The following is an 18,902-nucleotide window of genomic DNA, read 5'->3' on the forward strand; positions in this document are numbered from 1 at the left end:
TCCAAGGATTAAAGTCCAGTTAGTCTCCACCAGACCATGCCCTCTCTCTTCTCCTTTACCACTGTCTCCCAGTAAAACCAGCTCACAGAAAGGAAAATGGCCATATTACCATAGTAAATACTTTCTAATTTTCAGTACGGGCCCACAGGCATGCTACTCAATAAAGGATTACACATTTTGAAAAATTTCCTGAGTAAATACCAATGAATACCACCTATCTACAGATAGATTTAAGCTAATAAGGATCCTATAACCAGAAAGTACTTATAAACTAAAATGAAACAAGGCAGAAATATACACAAAGACAATTATTTAAGACCTTTATTAACAGGTGCTTGCAGTTTGTTGACTTTTTTGAAAAAATCAAGCTGTAAACTTTTATTACAAATTAAAAATGAGGTTCTTAAAAATCTCAACTTGACCAGATATGAAACAATTTAAAAACCTTTAAAGGTGTATTGAGAAAAACCAGGCTTTTTTATTTTTTTTAAAAAACACGTTTGTCATTACCAAAAAGAGACGTCTTTAGGTAAAAATAATAAAAACCCCATGCTGCATAGATAATGCAGATAGTTCTAGTTATCTGGTCAACAGGCAAAAAGCAAGCACTTAAGGTCTTCAGCTCCAATCTTTTGTTCATTTCTTATTGCTGGAATTTCGTACTCATTTCTTCTTGTTGGATGACTAAACTGTAAAAGAAAAAAAGTTTTAAAATTATCTTGCGCAGTTCACTGCAATTTTCTTTTAGTACACCAAACTGCTCCAGATTCAAATAAGCTAAGTAGGGAAGGCATTAACAAATCTCACACTGGTTTATCTTAACACAGCAATTCATAACAGGGGTGGACCCTGCTGTGTAACAAGAATGGTTACTCCTAGGTTCTGGATGACCTTTTGACACTCAGAAAATAGTACAGAGGGGAAAAAAAGTATCAGTGGCTGAAAATAATAATTCTAGTGCCACATGCCTCCTAGAATCAAGTAAAAAGGGAATCCCTTGATTTTGGAATTGATGATACAATGCCAAAGTTGTCACTTTTCCCAAAGAGACCAACCATATTGGTCACTATCACCTAGGTTATTAATCCTAGTAGCTATCCCACTTATTTTTGAAAAATGAAAAATAATGCAATGTAATTAACATTACCTGTTATGGTAAGGTTAGCAAGACTTTCCTCTGCTTACTGGCAAAATCATCCAAAAAGGTTGACAAAAGGCTCTCACATCAAGATACAATGTAAAGCTAGGCCTCCAAGTGTTAGTGAGCCAAAGTATGGCTCTGATACGCCCCGTTACCAAAATGGGACATTCAGGTCATGTTATGATTAGTTTGGGTAGAGGATATTGTATGTTTAAGTGGCTTACCTTACCTGATGAACTGGGTTCTTTCCTCTTTCATTAATGGACACCACTCATGACTGCTCAGAGGCCAGAAGGCTATCTACGCTTACTTACCCGGATGATGGTAGAGATGGTAAGCCGGCATTTACTCAGCCCCGCCCTGCTCAGCCTCGGGAGCGGACGAATTCTCAGCTGGTGGATCGGCTGCTTTTGTCTCTTTGCCATCTTGTGGTTTAGGGTTTTCTGGGCGTCTGCGTCGGTAATTGAAGTTGCGGCGGTACCGACGTTGAGGTGGCTGCTGACCTTGGGTCTCATCTCCTTGATTTTCCTTATCTTCTTCATTGCCGTCCTCTCTGGGCTGTCTTTGGCGAGGAGGGCCCCTGGAATGAACATTGTGCAAACTTGCAATGATAAAACCTTCTTTCTTTAACCTAGCCACCAGTATTAACACATCTGGCCTTTCTGTTTATCAAGTGGTCTGCAGGCAATTTAGCAAAATCAAAAGAGCAAATTTGGCTTTTATTTCACAAATTGAGTATGACTTGGGAAAAGGATTTGGAAGTATAAACTGGAAGATGAACGCTTAAAACTGGTTTTAATAGTCTCGTAAGCTTTTACCCATAGTATAATCTATTACAAAGTTAGCCATGAAAGGACTAAAGGTGGTACAACACTACCAACACCTTGATGTCCTTTAAAAACATGGGCTTTAAGGTAACCAGGTTTGGGAACAAGTGCTAACTATCCTTTACAGATGAACACTTGCTAAAAATGCAGGAAGTCAAAACCAAAGAAGAGATGCTCTCTTCATAGAAATGAAAGTACACAACAACCATTAGTCACTGGGAAAGGCAAATCAAACCCACTTCATACCCACTAGGATAGTCATAATCCAAAGGCTGAAAAATAACCATGTTGGGGAGGATGTGAAGAAACAAACCCTCAATACATTGCTGCTGGGAATATAAAATGGTGCAGCAGCTTTGCAAAACAGCTTGGCAACAAATGTCAAAGAGTTACTATATGACCCAGCGGTTCTACTCCTGGGTCTATAGCCAAAACAGTGTCCATTATGTGATTACTGTATTATTCACAACAAAAAAAGAAACCCAAATGCCCATCAACTGGTTAATGAAGAACAAAATGTGATATTCATACAATAGAACATGACTTGGTCATAAAAAGAAATCAAGTACCGATACATGCAACATGGATGACCTTAAAAATATGTGAATTGAAAGCCAGACACAGAAATACCCGAAATAGGCAAATCCAGAGACAGGGAAAGCACATTAGTGGTAGCCAAGGGCTGGGGCAGAGGGGAATGGAGGGTGACTATTAATGAATACAGAACTTTGGGGGTGGCGGACTGGTGGGAGCGTGGCGGTGATGAAAATGTTTGGAATTAGACGGTGGTAATGGCTGCGTGACTTTGTGAATATACTAAATACCAGTTGCATGCTTTAAATGGACACCAAGATTAATAACATCCTTCTATACCATAAATATTATAGGTCAAAATAAGCTCTAATTTCCTATTTAGATCCGTACATTCTATTTTTCACCTCTAACCCCTCCAATCTCCCACCTACCTCTCCCAATCCCACCCCCCACCCCTTCTCCTGAAACCGTTTCCCCACATTTTGTGAACTCATGACCAGTCTTCGGCAAAACTGCCCTGTCTTTCCCCGTAGCCTTCAAGTGGTGGCTGTCCCACCCCTATCACTGCGGCTTCTAAAGTGAATTCTAAAACCCCAAGCTTTCAAATCTTATGTTATGCCATATTCCATTTACTACACTTTTCCTGTTGTAATTATCATGACAGTCCCAAATAATATGGGCTTTCAGATTCTTTACTTCCCATCCAATTCTTGTTTGCTACCTAGGTTTTCTCAACTTCAAGCATTCCACTCTCTAATCACCCCTTACTTATTTTCCCGGTTTATTCCAGGTGTCTTGTTCTCGCACTCTATTTCCACTAGGACCTATAATCCAATGATCCCATCACTCATTCTGTCACTTACTCTTCCTTAATCTGTTTCTCCCCTCTTTCTCCAAGTATAAAGTCCACCATTAATCACTACAACCAATCTCAAACTCAGTCATCTTTGGGTAGACAAATGCTGAACAAATCTAACTCTATGCCTAATCTGAGGCTGGGGCTCAAAATGGCTGGAAAAGTACAACCATGCTGGGTGGACCCACTTTAAATTTGTAAACACTATTATTTGATTTCCCCTATTTCTCTTCTAGAGATAATTTCACATCTTTGTCCCAAACCTCTCTCACCCCTCTCTCCTTTTGACTTCACTAACATACCGGGGCCCATATACTCTGGCTTCTTACACATGCAATGCCCATGGTTTCTAGCAAAAGACTAACCCACTATTTGTGGACCAAATCCTATCCTAACTGAAGACAGTTCTAGCAGTTACTTCCCTGACAACTGTCCTCTTTTACTATATTTTCCAGCCTACAAATATGCTCTTATTTCTCAAACAAAAAAATCCTTTCTTGACGACACATTTCCCTTTATTGCCACCTCACCTGTCTCCTTCTCAGCAGAACTCCTGCTATATTGGTCTCAGATTTCTTACAATTTGCTCTTGGATCTACATCAATCAGAATTTCACCCCATGGATTATAAGTGGCATGTGTCATCTACTACTCATTTGAACAAAAAATTCCTGGCTAAATAGTTTGGAAAGCCCTGCGTTCCTTGATACTTTAAGGCAAATCAATCTATCTACCTTATCTATCTATCTCACCATAGCAATTATCTGACACTGTAATACTAGTCTATTCATTCAAATGAGACCATTTAGTCTAACTTAAACCAAAAGGCAAACAGTAAAACAGAAGCACTTGACAATAAAAATTCATATGCTATTTTAAAGAACACCAATGAAACTAGGAAGAAAATTTAAGCAGCTCTACAATGTAAGAAAAAGTAGACCAAGGATTCTGCTCTTGGAATTTAAATGGATAGACTGCCATGAAAGCCTATTTTAGACCATTTATCACTATCACAGATAAACATTATCACTATTTTAAAACATATTGTGATTATTTGTAGTATTTCAACAAGGTAACTATGTCTAGGTTGAAAATAGTATACTACCTGTTAGTCTTAGGGATCACATCTGGAGACTCAATGCTCTAAGACCCTTAAAAGAAATAACTGCTACACCAGTCGATCCTAACATCGTGGGACTGGGAACACTGCCTCAGTGTGCTACATATATGTATAAACGTGTCTGGCTCATGGAGCTCTTCCCTAATTACTCTATACTCTAATATTTAAATACCCTCTGTTAAAAAGATATGCTTACCTTTTACCTTTCTCCCTCCCAATGAACCAGGTTTTAAAGTTATAATACAATGCAGTTTAAACTACTATTTTCTTACCTGTTAAAGGACAGAACATGTGAAATTCCATACCCTCATTAGAGAAAAACAACAACAAAACCAACTGCATAAAGTAGACCACATCTATAAAGGTGTTTTTAACCAGTGCCAGCAAAGATGCAAAGAACACATTCTCAAAGATAACTGACTTCAGGTTCATCTCTTAGGTATCTGATGAAAGAAAATGTGAAGTGTTAACAGATAAACGACTGAAAAAGCCTGCAGAAGAAGCATGATGCTGCTGAGTCCTAATACATGCTTGAGAAATTTTAAAATACAAACCATACCTGCGGAATCGTGGTCTATAACCCCGATACATATTCTGTCTCACTGGTCTACCTTGTTCTCCTGCACCCTGGTTGTCAGCACCCTGAAAAGGCAATGGAAATCAAGCCAATATGGACCAGTAAAAACCCAACCAGACAGAAGTCTGAATACCACGGCAGTTAAAAATAAATAAAATCACATTTACCTCCATCACTTCTCCCTGCACAGGAGGGTTGGAATACTGTGGTCGACGCCCATAGGGTCTCCGCATGTAGTAAGGTGGGAACCTTCGCCTGCGGTAGGGCCGGCGCTGTTGGGCCTGGCCTTCAGGAGCACTCTCCGATCCCTCATTCTTTTCCCCACTCTCACTATTCTGGTAATTCTGCTGGTAATTGCGTGGAGGACCCCTGCGACGTGGATAGCGTCTATAATGGTTACGGTCTGCTGCATATTTACTGCCTTGTACTGGAACTCCACCAGGGCCTGTAACATTTGCTGCCTCCGCACCCTACAAAAGCCATCATATATTGATAGTGACAATGGAATTAAGTACACTTAACAAAACTTACACAAAGCAAATAAAAAAGGGTCTCTGTGGCCAGGGGTGCATAGAAATGATTAAATATTAGTTCCTCACTGTTCTGAAGAGATAGCCCTCTAACTGCAGCCAGCACATTAGGATTGATGCACCTGTGTTCAAGTGGTCACCTGACCCATCCATCCACATTAGAGCCACCATCCTAATGGATGAGATCTCCAAAATATTTCCATACTGAAGTCAAACCTTTACACAAAAAGCATCCTCACCTTTTCTCCTTCAACAACATCAAACTCCACAGTCTCTCCATCTCCTACACTGCGAAGGTACTTCCTGGGGTTATTCTTCTTTATGGCAGTCTAGTAATATCACATTCCAAAAATAGATTAACAGGGGAGAATAATGTGCTTTTTCATTTAAAATGTACCAGAGTCAACAATATTTTAGCTTGGATATACACTTAAAATTAGCTTTAAATAAGACCAAACCATCAATAAATTTAGGAAAACAGGGACCAATGCTACCCCCAACCTCAACCAAAATACTCCAATCTTACAAGGCCCCAGCATTTTACCACTATTTTCCAAACTAAAACAAGTAATTTAACACTCAAGACAGACACTATATATATATTTTAAAATGCTTTTTGCAAAAGCATTATATGTAGCTTTGAACAAAATGAGGATATCCATCTATCCCCAAAGACTGCACTTAATAGTAGAAGCTAGCCCCACACAGGGCCAGTTTAGATGACAGGCGAGTTTAGTTTTGCATGCTTCAAAGTTGACCAAACCAACTTTGTCCCTGTGTTACCGTATCAAACTCAATTACAAATGTCAACCAAAATCCCTTCCAACCTGACTGTGGTAATACTTCGATGGAAATGCAATTCACATGAATTAACTATGCCACTTTTAATATTCCGACTGCCTGGGACAGTTGGTTATTACCTCCCCAGAATACATTAAATCTCACATTGTTACTTGTTCTCCAGACTTCTACGACAAAGTTAAAGGGGAAGAATAATATCTCACGTTTGTAGTACTTCCATAAAGTTCTTCTGCACATTACCCACTCAATCTCATTATGACAGATGGTGTGAGGCATTATTATTCCTCTTTCAAGGTAATAAACAGGCTTTAAAAAGTTAGGTGACTTGCCCAAGGTCACACAGCTAATAAGTGGCAGAGTATGGACTTTTCTAAATCCAGGTCTTGGGACTCCAAATCCCATGTTCATTCTACTACATCACAGCGGTATCCATTACAGGATCACTCATGCATTTCCATTCCAGAGGAGGCAGGACAACCAACAAATCTGAAGCCAATTAAGCTAAGTTGCCCAGAACTGCAGTCTCCTTGATACACCACCAAGACCTGAGCAGCCAAAGTCCTAAGAAACAACTAAATGTTGAAACCACCTCCAAAATAAAGAGGAAAGCATATTGGTGACACCTTGTGGGTTGGTACAAGCGGGTGATATGCATTCAGCCAAATAATTAATTTCATCTGTCATCTAAACTGTCACAAAGTTTTCATACCTTTCATATAACTCAATTATCTGCAGTCATAGGGGATAGCACAAGTATGGGCAATTAAAATCCCAAACTCTTATTTTGGTCAGCATTTTCAACGCCCTCCCCAATCTTCCCAAACCCTTTACTGTTGCTGACGGGCAGCAAGACTGGCAAGCTTGCTGTCTCTTGTACCTAATTCTGCAAATTCCTTTGAACATGCAAAAGGGAAGTAAGGAACAGATTAAGTGTTGGTATTCAATTTTATAAAATAAACATTTGTCTTAATATAACACCTTGCCTGAGCAGTCCTATATTTGTTTAGAATTTAAAAGTTTCCATGCTTATGTTTGACCCAGTGATTACTGGACAGGGCTTCTGATGTATCTAGAAATTGATCTGGCTCCCCCCTTGATTGCCACTGAGTGCTGTACAGGGCACTTCAGAGAGCTACAAAACACCAACCGAAGACAGCCCTTCCTATGAAGTATGCTGACAGCCAAGCTCATACCTCCCTGAATAAAGGCATGTGTAGACTGACTTTGTCTTTTGATGTCTACATTACAGTATAGTGGTTAAAAAGTTCTTAGAGTGATTTTCAATACAAGTTGACAATATTTCAACAGTCTTAGTAAAAAAAACAAAAACGAAAACAAAAACTGCAGAGTACACAAAAGTACACATTTATAAACATTTTTCCTGCCCACTGCATTCCTATGAGGATAATTAAGTCCAGTGGGGCCTATGATATACTTAAGGTTGAAATATTAGTGTTCATTTGGCAGTGGCTTACTTTAACAATAAACTCCTTAATGTTTAAGCATTTTCCAAAATATTTTCCTTAAATGGTACTTGTGGGGGAAGTTTAGCATGTAGCACCTATCCTGTTATAACAGAAGGACCTATGCTACGTTTGCCAGTTTTTCAACATTCATTTCAAATTAATATATTTTGCAACTCTGGCCGATTTCTCCCAGGATTACTGTTATTTGTCCTTACCATAGAGGTAATTCTAACAGCATCTTGTCAAAGTTTCTGTATACCTATAGCAATGGTATTAGTTCAAGTTTAGATTAATGGAGGTTTTCAGTTCATCTGAAATTAGGTTTCAAAATTTAGTGTAACAAGTAGAGCAGATTCAACATTTATAAAAGCTATAGCCATTAACAAAATACCAATGTGAAACACCTATTTTAATTAAGTAAACTGCCAACATAATGTTTCAATGTACACACTTAAGCTGTACTACCCCTCTTCCTGTGGGAACTAAATTGTTTGGTGACTGGACTTAACCTTTTTGCAAGGAACAGTAGTTGACAAGATATCCACCCTTTTCTTCCCACAAGCCTTGAGCCAGAAGGGTAAATACCCACACGAGCACTCACCTGGTGTACAAATACATCTTCCTTGGTGTCATTCCTATAAGACAGAACCAAGTTGAACAAGTTATAAAATTGAACACTACATTTCATGTTGCCAAAGATTAAGAATACACTTGGTCCTTTCTGCACTCCCCTCCCCTTTTTAGAGACTTTCTCGGCTGCCAACCAGCCATTAGGAAATTAAGAAACAAAACAAAAACACAACCAGTAAGCCACGATGGTTTTGCTAATAACTCTCACCATCTACCTTAGAAGGATTAAAGACTAATAAAGTGTGACCTACTAAGCTATTAAGAGGATAGAAGTGACTAGCAACATACATTCTGTCACTCCTCATCCTACTGAACAGCGTTCCTGCACAACCCACTCCTACCTCTAAGAGCACGGTTACTAACTCAAGTAGGAGAGATCATGAACATATTCTCTTCCATTAATTACTAGCTTCCTACTTTCTCACTTCATCCTCAATCATTTCCTTTTTACCATTTCCAATTCCCAACTTTCCTTGAGGATCATAAAGATGACCACAGAATGTACAATACCAGGAATGAGCCCTAAATGTAAACTATGGACTTTGAATGATAATGATGCGTCTGTGTAGATTTATCGATTGTAACAAATGTATCCCTTTGGTACAGTATAGTGGGGGAAGTCATGGGTGCAATGTGCAGGCCTGGGGTGCATGGGAACTATGTATTTTCTGCTCAACTTAGCCATGAACCTAAGCTGCTCTTAAAAATAAAGTACTGATTAAAATAGAGGGACAAGATCACAATGAAGTACAAATACGAACACCACCAATACTGACATCATTCACACGGCAAGCATTGTTTATGCTGGAGAACTAAGGAGGTGAAGATGAATGAAACTTATTACTAGCACACACGACCCCCTTTTTCACTTCATATGACACCATTTGACACCAATCTTTAGTCTGTTCCTAAACAAATATGGTTGAAATATTTGCTTCAGGACTTTACAAGTAGCTATTAAAGGAGGCAACATTTGCCCTAAGTCTTAAAGGAGTTTACTGGAAAATGAGAAAGATGTTCCAGGTGGAGAGGTCATGGACATGGGTAAAACCAACAATGAGCAAATTAAGTGCAAATTGGGTTCAACCTAGAATATGGCTAGGGCTGTGGCTGTGTGGAAGGGTGAATATGGGCTAAATCATCATGTAGGTAGAGAAGCCAGTAAACGCTTTTATGTAGTGGACATATAAATTATTAGATAAATTAGAACACGATAAATTATTAGGTGTTAAAAAATGGTTGCTATTACGGAAAGTTTGCAGCCAAGAGGAGAACTGTTAGTTATAAAAGCTACACCAGAAGTCCAGACTAGGACTGACGGAGGCCTGGACTAAGGGGCTGTGTATGAGGGAGTAGACTTGAGATATCGTTCTTGAATTAATATGGGAAAAACTCTGTGGATGAATGGAGGCTAGAAGTCAGGGGCCAGTGGTGAATAATCTGAATTTTTAGCTTAGAGACTGGAGGTCAGGGTGATGATACTATGAACAAAAAGAAGCACTGGAGGAGCAACAACATTTCTAGACCTTTATTGATTTACCCTACCCTGTTGTCAGTAGGTCAGAGTTGAGAAAGGACTCAATAGTAGTTCTAGTGTTTAATGACAAAAGGAACAAAGGTTACAATGAACTAGCCTGACTGGTTTACTGACTGTTGGCTCCTTGCTGATCCATGGAGCAATGTATGCACCAAAGAATCCATATAGCTTGGATTATCATAACATGAGGACATTCAATTTACGGAAACAGGATCGATCACACACACAAACTCACACAGAGAGACAGAGAGAGGGAGAAGCGAGAGCGAGAGAGCGAGCGAGCTACACGACGACTGAATTTCAAGCTCTAAGGCTGTTCCAAAGACAAGGGGGTACTACTTCCATTAAAGGGAGTGAAGGGTGTTAAGACTTGCCAGATGACTAGGTAAAGGATATTTGGTACTGGACTTTCATGTGTAAATTAACTGAGTTCTGAATATAGTATTTTACAGTTTCAATATGCATTATAATTTCCTAAAAGATGCAGCTTTCAAGAGAGGGATTTTTCATTACTGACAATAATGTTACCCATGTATCTGGGTAGCCAATACAACATTTTTTCTAATGTAGTTGCAAATAGACATTTACAGATGGAAAATATTATACACCACAATAAAAAGAAGTAAAAGCAGTTATCTACGAATTTTACTTCAGGGTTGTAAAAGGAGTATTAAAAAAATTCACCAAAACTACTTTTCCAGTCAGGACAATCTTAAAGATAGTACAAGACAAGTAGTACACACAAGATAAATCATCTCTTGGAAAACAGATTAGGGAGAGGTTTTCTGGGTACAGAGCTATGTGGAAACCAATATATGTTCACTAGTGATGTCATGCCAGACAAGGTGATACTCATTTATTCTGTTGTCACTAAACCAGTCTATAAGAAAATATATCATGGTCAAAAGATATATAGATTTTAGGGGACTTCCCTGGTGGAGCAGTGGTTAAGAATCCGCCTGCCAATGCAGGGGACATGGGTTCAAGCCCTGGTCTGGGAAGATCCCACATGCTGCGGAGTAACTAAGCCCATGCACCACAACTATTGAGCCTGAGCTCTAGAGCCTGCGAGCCACAGCGACTGAAGCCCGCAAGCCTAAAGCCCATGCTCCGCAACAAGAGAAGCCACAGCAATGAGAAGCCCATGCACCGCAACAAAGAGTAGCCCCCGCTTGCCACAACTAGAGAAAGTCTGTGCGCAGCAATGAAGAACCAATGCAGCCAAAAAAAAAAAGTATGTAGATTTTAGGGAAAAACTTGACAGATCAAAAAATGTAGTTTTAGCCAAGCCATTATACTACAGTATGGATGCAATAAATCAATCTAGTTGCAACTTGTTAAAGGACTACCAAGAAGTTCAAGGCACTACCAATAGGAAACCTGATTTTTACTCCTCATTCTACTATTAACAGCTGTGTAGCCTTGGAAAGCTGCCCCCTGCTAACTGGATCTTTTTCTTCACCCACAAAAGGGGAAAAGCTTAGACACCTAACAGCTTACACTGCAGAGGGTTTACGTTCCAGATACTGTGCCAAGCGCTTTAACTCTTTAGATCATACCAATCCCAAGGTAGGTGCTTTTATATTAACCCCCCGTTCTACAAATTAGGAAAATGAAGTATGCGGTCATCTGCTTAGAGTGGTAGAATTTGATTCCACAGGCCCTGGGCTTTATCATGTTGAAAACTCAAAAAGGATCAGTTTGGAAATCTTTACATGTTTCAGCTGTAGAAGCAGATAACAGCATATGGTTTCTCCAATTCTGGGAGAGAACAACAATGAATAACAAGCATCCCTACATCCTTACCTGTAGTACACAAAGTTATTCGTATAATTAGACCAGGGTTCTGCTGCATATTGCCCCCTCACTTCCCTCAACACTTAAAAAATGTAAAAACCATTCTTTGCTCACCAGCCAGATAAAACCAGTTCTGAGCGGGTTTCTTGACTCCTGATCTACAGTAATACTGGAAAAAAGGCATGTCATGGCTACTAGAGATCTTACTGAAGAGGGAAAAGCAGCAATTAAAGATGACCAGAATGGCTCATCAAGAAGCATGTTTTAACCTTTAGCTATTTATTAATGCAATGAGGAGAGAATGGAGGCATCACCAGCACTGCCTCTTACCTCCTGAGAACCAAGAGGCATACTTCTGCCTTTACCATACTTTACCGAGGGTGGAAGGTTAGACACAAGCCAAAGTATGAGCTCCAACCCCATGGAGCCAAGTCACTGAAAACAGAGGCTGCCATTCTTCTGTCTAGCACTCAGCATACTACAGGAACATGGTAGGTGCTCAATTTTAAAGTATCTACTGAGTGTCTACTATTCATTAACATTAGCCAGCTCTAATCTACCAGAAGCCACTGGGCTGATGATGAAAGGACAGCAAGCCCAAAGGCCTCATTCAATTCTTTAATACTGTTGGGTATTTACTTGTGCTAGTTAGCTATCTGGGCATTGTGCTAAGCACAAGAAATAAAAATAAGATGTGGCCTATCCTCAAGGATTTCTATCTAGAAGGCCACCACTATTCAATCTAAGGCAGCAGCTGAATTACCAAATGTGGTTTTCTACATGTTATAGTATGTTAAGTCATACTAATCAGAGAGGAAGGAGGAGAGAGGGGCAAGGTGGGATATAGAACACAATGGTTAAGAGCTCCTAACCAGAACCACTGGAGCCAAGGTTGGAATCCTGGCTATCCCCATTACTAACTACATAATCTTGGGCAAAGTACCTTATTTGTGAAGCCAAACATCTAAGTTTGTTTTCTAGTAGCCATAATAAAAAGTAAAGACAAGTAAAACTAATTTGATCATTTCAACATACATGGTCAACATAAAACATTGAAAGTATCTTACATTCAGTTTCTCAGATGCTTAATAGCCACATGTACCTACTACTGTATTGGACAGCATAGACTTACAGTATTCCAACAGTGTCATTCCATGTATCACACACCAGTCCTCCCATTCTCCTGCAGTCAAGTGTACTCTTTTTGCTGTATTCTTCTACTCCGCCTCTTCGTATTAATAGATCATTATTTACTACTGAAAATTTTTTTAATGAAAACATACTTTTCTCACCTATCTAGAAATATAACATTGTTCTTATTCAGCAAATAACCCAGCAGTGACTTCAAGGAAAAAGAAATCACACAGATAGCAAGAGACTTTAGAAAAAAAGGAGATACCATTTTAAGTTGAGAATGCCAAAGAAAAAGAAATCCTGCAGGGATCTAAAGAAAATGGAAGTCTCTTCAAAGTTCCTAATGTAGGACAATGAAGGTATGTCTTTTTATGCCTCCACCCCCTTCCACCCCGCCCCATCCCTCCCTTAGCACACCACCAAATCTTCAAGCCTTCCCTAGTGCCACAACATTTACTCATTTAGGTTACAGACTACCTATGATTTCTTGGTTCTTACTGTGCGATCAAGTTATGATCAGTTTGACTTTAACAGCCCAAGAGACTTGGCAATCATCTTTCCACAGGTCTATAAAGTTAAAATTAACAGGGTTTGTAGGGTCACAGACTGTTGTATATTTTTCTCTTTTTTAACAACACTTATAAAAAGGCAAAACCTGTTCTTGGTTCACAGACCATATAAAACCAGAATGAGTTTAAAGATAAAGATCTAATACTCTCTTTTAATTCCTTAACTGCCTCCCAATATTAGGTATTAAGCAAATCCTTTACTTCCTAAAGACAATCTGCATGCTGAACTAGAACTATATTATAGCAATCCCTAACTATATGAAACAGGCAGTGAAAAGCAGAAAGCTTTTCAAATCTGGGGAACTAGTAGCATACAGCTCTAGTGACAAGCTAAGATCATTTAAGAAGAACCTTTCAATGGCAAAGAATAACTTCTGCCCCCATTACCTGTAGAAAATGTAGACCATGTAGAAACAACCAAACTGAAGACGACTAGGGTCTGTTTTCATAGACAGCAATAACAGGAGTTAGCGCACACAAACTCCACTGTCAGAAAAGAGAGTTCAAATCCTAGCTCTGCCACTTAGCAGCTACACTTCTGGGGCAAGTTTACTCAACCTCTGTGTTTCAGGATAGTACCTATTACCTGAAAGGTTGGATTAAATCCATTAGCTGATTTTAACCATTTACTATAGTTTCTAGCATAAATACTTGATAAACATTAGCTACTCTTATCACCACCATAATGAAGGATCAGTTATATACACATGGAATCCCCAATAGGTAGGGCCCCCGCAAAGGGAGACTAAACCTGACAGCCATGACTAAGTATTTTTTCTAAGGAGGGACAGCTAAGCCCTTCCCTGTCTTGGTTCATTAAACATCATCCTAGACCATGGGTAAAAAGTAATACACATAAATGCATATAGGAAGGGAAGTCAAACAACAGGAGAGAACTAAGGCTGATAGACTGTCGTAAAAAGAGAATGCACGCCTCATTTACAGGCCGTAATACTCATGACCAGCTGATTTTCATTTCCATGGAACTAAAGACCCCAAAGCTAAAATACAGCTCTTAAAAAAAGAAGATACTCTGATCAGGTAGGCCACCAGTTTGTGATCTCTTCTCTGTTTGATTCTTTTTGCTCCAAATACCTTGCCCAACCCTTACAATTCAGCTTTTTAAGTACTCTGGATAACAGAAAAGTATTCCTATTCTGGTCACTATAAAAAGATGCATGTCCGATTGAAAAATAAATTGTTACTGATTCATGCCAATCTTTCATAAGTTTGGTGAGCACAGATTAATCCTCAACACCTGGAAGCAAAAGATAACATCAAGTTTCTAGGTTTAAAAGCAGAGAATCAAACCCTGAAACCACTGACCCCGGGGCATCCTTCTAATGCCATCTTCAATAGTCTTGAGTGAAGTTTATCATAAAATGAAAAGTAATTTTGGGGGGTTAATAAACGCCTCCAGTCACATAATCCAATTATCTTTTGCAGTCGCAGCACACAAAGGAAATAACAATAAATTCCTAGACTACATAGCCTAACAAAATAAAACCAACATTTTTGCTGTGTTAAAATCTTTATACTCTTATTTAGCACCTTTCGTACAACGAAACCCTTTAAAAAATAATTCTAACAAGGCTATAACAATTATCGCAGGCAATAACACAGACTGAAATACATGTTTACAATAAAAATACATTTCTTTAAAGGAAAATTTTACATTAAAAATGTATCTTAATTATAAACACTTTAAGAACCTAAAATATAAAATTCATAGAATTCTGAGGTTAAAATTAGAGCTACACCAATCATCCCCAACACTACATCCTCTAATTTACACAGAAACAGTACACATGTGTGACACACACTCTTTCTCTCTCAGGAGAGCCAAGCGCCTCCAGCCCCGAACCACCTGCTAGCTTCCAGAACTATACTTCTTTAAGACATACATTTTCCCTTAAGTAAGGTAAACCTCTCCTGAACTTACCTGCTGTTAGGTTTTAGTGTCTTGTTCAAGTCTCTGAATCATTCATTGAAACGACCAGTCTTAGAAATGTAAAGCACATCTGAACCAGTTAGTGTGACAAAATACTTGCAGTTAAGACAGTCCGAACAAAGCATCATCAAACGCCAACTTACAATTAACTTGCCCTGTATGATAGCCAAATGAGTTGACTGCAAGTCAGAACAGAGAGATTCAAGGAATGGTATCTCACAGAATAAAAATTTAGAGTATATGAGGAACTACTTTTATCTTGGATTATCAATTGTTCACTTGAAAAATATCATAACCTAAGTCCACTTAACAAATGCAGCAAAACAAAAAACATATTTCTAAAGCAAACTACTTAAAAGCCTGCAAATTACAGTCCCTCTTAATGTGCACACCAGTGATATCCTATCACATTGGGTCAAAGGTCAAAAGCAGTGTCTCTCAAGGTAAGGCCCACAAGCCATAATCACCTGGAATTCTCCTTAAAAATGTACCCCAGACCCAACGAATCCAAGCTGGGAAGGAAGATTTCAGGAATGTGCATTTTTACCCTTCCAAGGTAAGCACACTTAAATTTGAAAACCACTGGTTTAAGGGTGAGGCCAATAAGGAGGCTCAGAGTAAGACTGAAATACTAATGGAAATGCTAACAAATTCAGAGATCACCTAAAAAGTGATCAAATACTGGCATCAAAGCATTCCCTTCCTTCCTTCCTCACTAGCAGCCCATTATCAAAAAACTGATGAAAAAAATGTGGCCTTGGCCTGTCCCAAAGGCAGTCTGGAAAATTCCTAAAGATTTTGGAAGAGACAAAATGTTTCCCCACAACTGCAAACGTGGAAAACAGACCATCAAATGCTTACAATCTTTTTGCTCTGAACGCTTCCACAATACCTTATGGTTGAGTAACTAACGGTTTTTCACCAGCCAGTTGTGTCTAAGCTTAATCTTGACCATTTGGCTTCCTTCAGTAGTGCCCATTTCAGAAACATCTGGTGTTACTTCTTATTCTTAAGTTCTTTCAAACGTCTAGTGTAAGTAAGGATGTAAGACAGAAAATGCTGAGATGACTGTATCATACCTGTAAGGCCAATATTGCTGTTAGCGTGCACAGTGCTCTACACCCCTGTAACTGCACTACTTGCCTTGGCAGCCATCTTGGATATGAAGCCTGGCTGACAAGGAGACCATGAAGAGCACTGTGAGTAAAGTGCCCTTGTTACCATCACTATAGCTACAAACAACTCTAAGGATTAATCCTAAAGATGCAGTTTGTAGCTTTGCCTTCAAATACGAAAAATAATGTTACCGCGTACTAAGACCGCTCTAATAAGCTACAACCAAAGCTTTGGCAAGTACGATTTGGGGGCAAGGAAGTACGAGAAATAAAAATTGAGGAAAGGAAACGGGCCATTCATTTTCTTCCAAATGTTACAGTATGAGCAAATAAAAACAACTGTTGTCAAAACAGCCCTAACGTGAAATTTATCAGAGGCATTGTAAAACAGCATATAGTGGGACACTAAACAAAGGAATTATAACCTTAGTCAAAACGACATACTTGCATTATCAAAGCACGTTGCCTCTAGAGGTTAACAAATTGTAAATAACCTACATAATTAGTGGCTCACATTTTCAAATACCAATTTCAGTAACGTATAAAAGCATGACGAAGATAAAAATGTGGTGGGCCTGAACCTAACGGAATTATACCAGATCTTAGCTTTTTCAGTTTACCGTAACTGGTAAGAGATGGCTCACTCCGCTTGCCTTTTAAATCGCTTTGTACCTTTCAAGTTAGCTTTAGATTAACATTTAGCTGCAAAACAAAGACAATCTCTAGATCCACTAATCCTTTCAAGTCACCAAGGAAAACAAAATCCCACTAACAATACACCAGAGGTGGCAACCTACACAAGCTCCAACAGTCCTAAGTCCGCAAAGCCTACAGATGGGGCAGAGCATGCAAGAGACAGCACGAGGATTCAGCGGCGGTCATCTCACCTGTTGATGAAACCATATCCGTTTCTTACATTGAACCATTTTACTGTTCCCAAAACCTTCGTTGCTGGAGAAAAAAAAAAAAACCCCACAATTACCAGACATCCTTTTTTTTTTTTTTTAAACCGCCACGCATCAGCATCCGGTGGCTCCCGCGTTCCCCGGCGGCGGTCAGCGGCCACCTGACAGCCTTTCTCTCCAGGGCCCGCCGGCCAGCCGCGCGGTCCACGTGGGTGAGCCCACAGCTACGGAGGCCCGGGGCGCGGGCCCGAGCTGGGTGTGCGCGGGGACCGCGGGCGGCGGGCGCTGCGGCGAGCACGTGAGAAAAGGGAAGCCGCCCAGCCCACTCCGGCCTGCGTAGGCGGCGCGCCGCGCCCTCCGAGTACACGCGGAAAGGAGCGGGTGGGGGACGCAACAACGGCGTGCGGGCCCGAGCACACGCGGCCGGCAGGCGGGCAGGCGCCGAGGGGAGGGACCCCGCCGCACACGCGGTCGGCGGCGCGCGACCGCCCAGGGGGAGGGGCGCGCGGCCGCGCGGGGTCTGCAGGGGGCGCGGGAGGCGGCGCAGGCGCGCCTCGGGCACGCGGACCGGGCGGGCCGGCGTCCGCGAATGGGGGGGGCCTGGGGGAGGGGTGGCCGCGCGCCGCCGAGTCGGTCCCCGCCGGCCGCGCGCCCGCCGGCTCGTCCCGCTTCGGGTAACGGTTCCACCGCCAAGCTTCCCTCCCGCCCCACACTCGTCCCCGTCCGGTCCTTACCGATGACCTTCTTGTCCCCGCCGGCAGGCGCCGCCGATGTGAGGCCGCCCGGGCCGCCGCTCCCTGCGCCGCTGCCCGTCGTGCCGGGCTTGGTGTCGGCAGCGCTGAGGGCGGGGGCGGCGGGGGGGGCGGCGGGCGGCTGCTGGGTCTCGGCCTCGCTGCTCATGGTTGCGGTGATGGTGACTGGGGCCGGCTGCGGCAGCTGCGGCTCCTCCCGGGATGTGATGGTAACTAGGCCGGCGGCGGCGGTGGGGCTGCACAGGGCTCTCTGGGGTCCGCTCTCCGCTCCCGCTACCGATCGAACTAGCGAGAATGGCGGGACGGGCGGGATAAGCCCGGCGATCGACCCGCCCCAAGGATCGTTCACTGGCCAGCAATGCTGTCAATCTCACCACCTGACCTCAACTCTTGACTTCTACTGGCTAATACTCTATCACTCCTCCACTGTCATTGGCCCTTAGACAGCTAATTCGGCCGACCTGCAACCGTTCCTGCCTCCGCCGCCGCCATAGAGACCGGAACTAGAATTAGAGTCACCACGAGAACCATAGAGTACTCGAGAGGACGGGCAGAGAGAACGTGACTTTCACGAGGCGGCAACCCGGGCGGGCCCGAATTCCAGGACAGTGTCCTGGCCGAAGGAAAGGCACGGCCAGACGCTTGAGCCGGGATTACCCGA

The 18,902-nt window shown here is 41.4% G+C and overlaps 1 protein-coding gene across 2 annotated transcripts; it reads right to left on the minus strand.

The window, feature by feature from the left end:
• Positions 1–303: 303 nt before the first annotated feature.
• On the minus strand, positions 304–18,537 carry YBX1 (Y-box binding protein 1). Of its 2 annotated transcripts, XM_030867211.2 has the most exons (8): positions 18,224–18,537; positions 17,472–17,535; positions 8,453–8,486; positions 5,824–5,913; positions 5,222–5,524; positions 5,037–5,119; positions 1,456–1,721; positions 304–689 (listed from the first exon to the last, which is right to left on the minus strand). In XM_030867211.2, exons 1-7 carry the CDS (start codon positions 18,387–18,389, stop codon positions 1,487–1,489), a joined length of 975 nt encoding a protein of 324 aa, XP_030723071.1. In that variant the 5' UTR covers positions 18,390–18,537; the 3' UTR covers positions 304–689; positions 1,456–1,486. The 2 variants fall into 2 exon arrangements, with proteins under 2 accessions (XP_030723071.1, XP_060162831.1); XM_060306848.2 differs by lacking the exon at positions 5,824–5,913.
• Positions 18,538–18,902: the final 365 nt, after the last annotated feature.

The sequence above is a fragment of the Globicephala melas genome, chromosome 1 (assembly GCF_963455315.2).
Source record: "Globicephala melas chromosome 1, mGloMel1.2, whole genome shotgun sequence".
In the NCBI taxonomy this organism is placed as follows: Eukaryota; Metazoa; Chordata; class Mammalia; order Artiodactyla; family Delphinidae; genus Globicephala; species Globicephala melas.

Excerpts from the sequence above, each read along its gene's own strand:
- YBX1 (XM_030867211.2), bottom strand. The coding sequence starts at position 18,389 with ATGAGCAGCGAGGCCGAGACCCAGCAGCCGCCCGCCGCCCCCCCCGCC. Across the intron at positions 17,536-18,223 it reads CGGGGACAAGAAGGTCATCG|CAACGAAGGTTTTGGGAACA; the intron begins GTAAGGACCGGA and ends TTTTTTCTCCAG. Across the intron at positions 5,525-5,823 it reads ATGTTGTTGAAGGAGAAAAG|GGTGCGGAGGCAGCAAATGT; the intron begins GTGAGGATGCTT and ends TGGCTTTTGTAG.